The 7,931-nt window shown below is 36.3% G+C and overlaps 1 protein-coding gene across 5 annotated transcripts in view; it reads left to right on the top strand.

The window, feature by feature from the left end:
• Positions 1–7,912, top strand: part of ALS2 (alsin Rho guanine nucleotide exchange factor ALS2) — a 54,763-nt gene extending 46,851 nt beyond the window's left edge. For 4 of the 5 annotated variants that reach the window (XM_052676297.1, XM_052676295.1, XM_052676299.1 and 1 more), the window contains 7 exons: positions 687–809; positions 1,695–1,871; positions 2,269–2,314; positions 4,071–4,132; positions 4,715–4,864; positions 5,156–5,252; positions 6,635–7,912. In XM_052676297.1, coding sequence (XP_052532257.1) covers positions 687–809; positions 1,695–1,871; positions 2,269–2,314; positions 4,071–4,132; positions 4,715–4,864; positions 5,156–5,252; positions 6,635–6,673 — 694 coding nt within the window. In that variant the 3' untranslated portion in view covers positions 6,674–7,912. Of the gene's footprint in view, positions 1–686; positions 810–1,694; positions 1,872–2,268; positions 2,315–4,070; positions 4,133–4,714; positions 4,865–5,155; positions 5,253–6,634 lie in introns of those variants that run through there. The other variant, XR_008204916.1, reaches the window with a different exon arrangement.
• Positions 7,913–7,931: the final 19 nt, after the last annotated feature.

Consider the following 7,931-nt stretch of genomic DNA (forward strand, 5'->3'; position numbering starts at 1 on the left):
CTGCTTACTTATTTCTATGTCCAATACTGAAACAGTGTAGTGTTTATGTAGTCCAAGCATACCAGTATTTTTACTCTGTTTTGGGTGTTGATTGTATTTCTTTAAACTTTCTAAAAGGTTTTCAATATTCTGTCAAAATAATAAAAAAAATCAGACTTCAACCCAATGACTTACATCCCACATTGCACTTCAAAATGCCAATCAGAAGAGTTCAGTACAGATTTCCAATTTCACGTCTTTGGATATTCATGCTGTGAGAGAACAGTGTCCAAAGGGTTTAGAAGAGTAGCAAGAATAATGGAATATGCTACAATTCCCTAAAGTTCTAGGAATCAACCATAGCTCATCCATGTTGATGTGAAGTCTTTACTTGAATTCTCAGTGCAATTGCAGCTTTCAATGGAGTGTTTTTGCTTTCAGTTTGGCGGGATCCAAATCAGTAACCACTAGAAGCCTTATCTGTAGGGAGGTAATGTCAGATTGGCCAAGGTCTCTTTGACATATAAGGATATGGCCTTTCTAAGTTTTCTTCCAGGTGGGTGGCACTGTACATATATTATCTGTGCTGTCTTAGTTATGCCTCGTTGTAATTAAGGAGACTTTTCTTTCTTCTCCAATCATCTCTTATGCTGTTTCGTGGAAATTTCTATGGATTTTCATACATTACTCTGTGTGTTGCCACTTAGGTTCTTGTTCCCTGATCTTCCGGAAGAGGGCAGCACAATTCCATTTCAGCCGACGGAAGTGAAAGGAAGGCGTTCATTCTGCAGTGGGAAATCTGATTCCAGATCAGAATCGCCTGAGCCAGGGTACATGAAGCAGAACATGAACTAATGAAGGCCTTGCTTTATTTTCTGTTAATTTTCGGGTTTTCTGTTATTTTCAGGTTTTCCTTGAGAAGGTTTAAAAAAAAAAAAAGCAAAACAAAAACAGAACAACAAAATAAGCCCTGTGTTTTGCTGGTGGACATAAGCAGTTATTTTTTTCCTTTGGTTTTGATGATGGTTTTAGAAACAAGTTCAGACTTAGGCCTGGATTTCAGAAGGACGTTTGGAATATGGGTATTGGGCTAATACAGATCAAGTGCAAATGTCATGTGGAGCTCAGCCTTGATTCCACCATTGTCCTGTCCATAAGCACTTCAGGTGTGGACAACAGAAGGAAAGAGGGATCAGCAGGGAGAACCTTCTGTGAAAGGCCCCATTTATCTGTATAGATGATATTAGTGGGTACCTTACATTCAGCTTTCCCTGTTAAGGTTATGGCTTGATGCGAAGAGACTCGTGTCTTCACGATGCCTTATGGTATGAGTATGTGGAGCTAGGTCAGCTAACTTGCTGGGGCGTTGCCTGTTTTTCAGCTTGTGCTTAAAAGGTAAAGTTACATTATCAGTGGAGTGGCTAAGAATGGGTGCCAAATAATAGCCTTGAATATGCAGGTAAAACTTGAACTACAATATAGTATACAGCTCCCCAGGGAGTGTTCTTTGTGTGGGTGCAAAAGAAAGTAATTGCTAAGCATTTCTTAGCACAGATTTTTTCTTGTACTTTCTATATTGTTAATTCCTCACAGAATAAATCCATATTAAATTAAAAATTTGTTTTCCAATCAGTATTTTTTTTATTCTGCTTTTATAGTTGTCTCTCTTTTTAAATATCTTTTCTTCACCCCATTTTCTATTTTTTGTGTTATAGCTATGTGGTAACCAGTTTTGGCTTGCTACTCCCTGTACTACTGCCAAGACTCTATCCACCTCTATTCATGTTATATGCCTTAGACAATGAGCGTGAGGAAGATGTTTACTGGGAGTGTGTCTTACGTCTAAACAAACAAACAGATATGGCACTTCTAAGTTTTCTTGGAGTGCAAGTGTAAGTATGCTTCAACCTTAAGTACTTAAAGAAAGATTTTGGTATCTAATTAGATAAAGCAAGTCAATGATTGTCCAGAGTGCATTTCTCTGATTAAAATACACGTAAATATATTTTCAAACTAATTACTATGGTTGAGAGAATGAATCAAAACTTCTCTTAAAATAAATTAAAAAATGCGGATAGAATGGGAAAGAAGGTAGGTATCACTACAAAACCAGAGGGAGGTATTTCAAATCTGAGTATTTTTCACTTATCTGTGCTAGATATAGTTCCACCTGTTGGAACAGATACTCTGACTCAGAAAAGAACACAATAATTTCATTTTCATAAGGAAAACAATACTTTAAACTAATAGGCTCTGTTATCTGAATAGATTGTTTTGGCTTTCTTGCAGGAAATTTTGGCCAGCAACTGTATCCATCCTTGGTGAGAGTAGAAAGGTATGTTCATTGGGTCTTGACTTACAGTGTACTTTGTTCAGTTTTCTTTAGAGAAGTCAGTCATAAAGAATAGGTAGGAGAACTTTTGACAAACCTTTTTGCTGAAGAGATGCTGCATTATCTTGATTCCTAGAAAATTCTGCTACTTACAAGCAACATCAGTGATTTCTTAGAATAGCTCTTTGTCCAGCTTTGTCACTTACTGTTTTACTCTGTAAGAAGTTCTAGTTCAGGAAGAAATTTGAAACCATTTTGCTTGGTCTCCAGTTATGAAAACATATGAGGGGAAAATACCAAATAAATTTTCAAGACGTTTGAAAGTTGTGCTACTGTATGCACTGAATTATTTTTATTCTTAGTCAGAATGTTTACAGAGCCTGAATACTGGTCTTAAATAGTGGTAATATAGTGCTCAGTCTCTATGCTCCACTAATAATTAATTCAATAATCATGATTTTGAACAATTTCAACTTTTACAATATATTTTACATCACGTTTGTTTATGAGCCAGTGGATTTTTATTTGAAACTTTTGATTTCTTGCAGCCATTTAGATCCCACTGCCTTCAAAATTACCTTTTCTGTGTTATAACTGTGGCTTGGCCAAAATTTTAAATATACGAAGTGTGGTTTTGGTAATGCTAGTTGCTGAACATAAGCAATGTGCTATTAATAGAATCTTAGAATCACCAAGGTTGGAAAAGATCCACAGGATCACCTAGTCCAACCATTCCTTGATAGATGTGAAATGTTACAGATTTATAGTAATAAGCAAAGCTGCTGCTTATCTTTCCCCCCTTTTTCCCCCCCTCCTTTCCCTGAGGCTGTGGGTTCCCAGCAAGGCATCTTCCCTCTTTCCCAAAACATGAATGGTGGGACACTTCAGAGTTCAAGATTCACCTAAGGAAACATAATGCAGACTTCCACTTATACTTGAAACATTCCAAAATCCAGCAATAATATGTTGAGTTGCTGCAAATCTTTTGTGTTTTTAGGTACTGAGCAAAATTCTTATTAGCTGCCTGAAATTTTTTACCCAACTGTATGTTTGGAGCTGTATTTTTTTTCTGTTGTAGAGCAGAACCCTTCCACTACATACATGTACTATGCAACATGTCTTTGAATTACATGGTGTCTGATGCTGTCTGCAACTATTTATTTGCTGTGGTCATCCATCTATTAAACAGGATGTGTTCAGCGAGGCGTCATGTTTATCTTGCTTCTCTCATTGTTTTCTTATTTCTTTGAATTTCTGTGCGTCTTTCTGCATCCATCTATTCTTTCTCTCCTTCATTCAGAAAGTTGTAGGCTCAGCTGCTTATTAAGAGCTCACAGAGCTCACAATTATACCAGATCTTTTCTGTTTTCTCCAATCATATGGATCTGTGATTTTTAACTGGTATGACCTTTCTGGATTTGAACTATTTCAGTCTTAAGTTTCCCTCTAGCCATTAGGATTCTAACCATGTTAACCATTAAGATTCACTGATTCTCAGTCTTCCTTGACCTGGAAGATATCCAAAAAGTCTCTGATTCTCGTAACTTAACCACTTGTTCAGTATAGGCTTTTCTGAATTTTAAAGAAACTCAGTAATACGTGGACAGCTTCCTAAATGACTTTATCTTCTGGGCACGTTCCCTTCTCTTTGCACTGGAAATCTGGAAGTCTTTTATGACAGTGTTGCACGATATGCTGCTTCTTTCCCTGAGTAGTGTGTTGTGAAACTTGAATGACAAATCTTCTCATGTTTACACAGGTATCATCGAATACAAAAGATGCCTGCTTTGCCTCTGCAGTTGAATGTTTACAGCAAATCAGGTAATTCTCTGAAACTTGTCTGTTAGTTTTTTACTGGTTCTGCTCTAATGGCATCTACTTAATATGATTGTTCTTGCCTTATCTTTGTTCACCTTGTTAGGCAAGGTATATTTTCAGGTAAGCTAGAAGTTTCAGAGTTCCTATTATAAACATTAAAAATTGTCTTGGTGGGGAATGACATGTAGCCTTGTAAAGGCGACTGTTGGGAAATTTGCCTGTAGACACTTAAATTCAAAAGCAAAAGGATATCTAATCAAGTATGCATGTGAATTTTTAAGCAGTTAGGATAAAGTGACCTGTTATATCAGCGTAGTTTTGTTTCCGTCAGCTGGCACAAGGAATTCTGTTGTAAGAACTTGAGTTCTTTTTTTCCTCTCCCTTCCACAATATTTAACTAGCTTTAAACTGTGAAGCTAGTCTTGTTCAAAGCACACTGCTGCAAACTAGTAATTATAGACCAGGGTGTACTGCAATTAATGATCTAGCTTCTTGCATGGAGGGAAGGCTAGCTTGTCTCTCAAATTTATGTGCAGATACATTGCTTCTTATTGTTACGCTGTTTTGCTTTTGCTCTCCAACCAGCACCACATTTACACCAGCTGACAAACTGAAGGTAATCCAGCAGACTTTTGAAGAGATATCTCAGAATGTGCTTGAGAGTCTTCAGGAAGATTTTCTGTGGTCCATGGATGACCTTTTTCCCGTTTTTCTCTATGTGGTGCTACGAGCCAGGTGGGTGCTAGCATTGGCATCAGGCACAGATTGAGCGTGGGCTGTTTGAGAACTCATGCCTGTATTAAACTTTCAAGCTTTTCATTACATGACTAATTCTTAGTTTTTTGGTTTTTTTTGTAGTTTAGTCCAACTTGTGGTTTAGTTGTTTGCTTTGACCTGGATAAATATTAGAGAGTCAAAATTGAGATGACTGCTCTCAGAATGGGAATAGGAAAAAGGCTGTTTCTTGCCCAGTATCTTATGTACCATGTCATCATCACTTGTCCTCTTTTGTCCCTCATGTGACAGGATAAGGAATTTGGGTTCTGAGGTGCACTTAATTGAAGACCTGATGGATCCTTACCTGCAACATGGGGAACAAGGCATCATGTTTACCACTTTGAAGGTATGAAAATTATCCAACATTATTAAAAAAAAAAAAAAAAGGAAATTAATCAGCTTTAAGCAGTGATGACTGATTTATGTCAATTGTGTGAATGTTAGGATTTAATTTTAAGTTTTTGTCTTATTTTTATCCAGGATGACCAAGGAAACTTAACCTAAAGTTTAGGATAGCCTAACAATTATGGAAACTGCTAAGAAAATGTTGCAATGTGCAACTGTACTTTATTCAAATATAAAAACAAGTTGCTCTTGACTATTGTGTATGCACAGATGTACCATGTCTTTCTCCTGCAACTTAAGAAACCTTACTCCTTTTATAAACATTGGAAAGAGGTGTTGGTTTTTTTGGGGGGGACTAAATTCTGATAATGCTTAAGTCAAGGATTCCATCAAGGTGGCTTAAGAATTCAGTATTGTGAAATAAATAAGTTGTCTTCATTTTCCATATGCTAGTTAGTATCCTCTTTGTAAGTATTGGGGAGGGGAGAGTCTGTCCTCACAATAACCCACTATGCAGCTAGGATCTCCATAGGAAAAATTGTTTCATCAAAACTGTTGAAACAAGTGGGTTTCATGACAAGTCAGGTGTGTAGAGCTTTTCTGTGGAGTTTGGGGGATGCTGTTAATCTGAAAAATAAAAATCTCAAGCTGATCTCTAAATTGAGTATGATTGGTTTTTTTTTTTCCTGTCTGTGCAAATTGGAGAAAGAGTTGGGTGCAGAGTTTTTTGAAATCTATTGTAGTACTGTAAAAAGGAAGGCTTCAGTTGCTTAAACTTTCTTCATGAATCTATTTAGTATTGATCTGTTTCAGTAAACTAAGTAGTTTAAGTTGCTGGTAATGGCTGATCCGAGGCATGTTTGAGGCAGCATTAAGGAGTGAATAGCAGCAGATCATGTGTGAAAGTTAAGGTCTGAGTATTTCTTCAGGAGACAAACTTTGCTCTTCAGTCTGCGTGCTTTTGAAATGCATTAATATCTACATTCTAGTGTAAGGAAATGCTTTCATTTTGAGCTCCTTCTGTCAAAGGACAAAGAAAGACTTGTGAGCAAAAAAAAGTACGTTGTCTTTGCAAAGTGGAGAAACAAATTTATTCGGAGAACCAAGTCATATCATGCTATCTTTTTTAAGAAAAAAAGTTGAACATAATTTATATCTTAAAAGCTCCTGTTCTTTCTGATAGTTTACTGTATCAGAGGATTGTTGTGTGTTGCAGTTTTGCTGTATCATACCTGCTTGCTGAAAGCCTACTCCTGTTTTTTTGTACAGGAAGCAAGGGTTGGGGCGGGTTGGAGGAAATCAACCTCTTTGTATATATATGATTTTTTTACCAGCTTGCTGAGAGCTGGTACATATGCTAAAATGACCTTTGTTTTAATTTAGGCGTGCTACTACCAGATTCAACATGAAAAGCTTACCTAGACCACCATTTACGACGTGTCTGGGATTATCTACTGAGTGAAACTTCAGTGATACCACTTTATTTCCTGACATGACACTTAAAATTGGGAATACTCTGATATTTCAGTTCTGTTGTTACAGATGAAAACATCTCAATTTTAATATCGGAAAACTGCAGCCAGAGGTTATCTGCGAAGTGCTGATGGAGAGCAGAACTTGATTTGTTGAATATTTGCCAAGAGGAAATAATTTCCTATTCTAACAGATCTCTTAATTTTAAATTAAAAATACTACAAAAAGGCATGGCATCTACATAGAGTACATGTAAAAGTCTGGATCGCATGGCTTCTAAAGCAGTAGGTTTCTTTTTTTTATTCCTGATTTGTCAACAGAAGTGTTTAAACAGGATGAGTTGCACCATAGAACCATTCAATCTTCCTGAATTAATCCATTAGATTTGTTTACTTAATAGAAATGTTAGTATTTATAATGGATATCCTATAGTGTGTTTTGGCTGTATAAGTTCTGAGGCATCTTCGTAAAAGAGAGTTACTGAATGCAGTATTAATGTGCTATTTTAGAACTAATCACTCTATTATGGACTTGCCTGTTTACCAGAATTATGTACAGGCATTCACCATGCTTTCTGTTTATGAAATGATTAAAATGGCACTGACCAATTCAAACTCTGGCACTAAATTAATTATTAAATCTGAAGAGTGTTAAGTTTCATTAACCAGGGGTCTAAGGACAAACTTTCTTTAGAAGCCCATGTGATAAGACAATGGGATCATGCTATTGAGCAACCTGACACTGAATTAGATTTGAGACTTCTGCTTGTTAACTTATTTGGTCACTTACATATCAGGATTAACAACAACAACAAAAAAAGACCACCTTGGTGCATTTTTGATCATTCAGAGAACAAATAATTACCCTGGGGGATTTGTGTGAGTGTATTCTTCTGTGGTTTATGGTTAATTTAATTTATATGAATAACACTAATGGATAATTTGGGTATTGTAGAAGCTGTTCTTCACCGTGGCTGGCACAAAAAATGAGGAAGGGGGAACTGGTAATAGAATGTTATAACGGTTTGAGATATGTCAAACTACCATAGATAATGCTAATAATATTTTTGAAACAGTAATCATGGCTTGTGTATTGGCACTTAAATGGAAAGAAACCCAATGTCAAAATACTGTTTTGAACAGTGACTATAATGTAGCAATTTTCATAATAAAGTGAAAAAAGATTGGTCTTTCTGAAATAATTTTTA

Source organism: Tympanuchus pallidicinctus, unplaced genomic scaffold (assembly GCF_026119805.1).
Source record: "Tympanuchus pallidicinctus isolate F22 unplaced genomic scaffold, pur_lepc_1.0 scaffold15, whole genome shotgun sequence".
Lineage (NCBI taxonomy): Eukaryota > Metazoa > Chordata > Aves > Galliformes > Phasianidae > Tympanuchus > Tympanuchus pallidicinctus.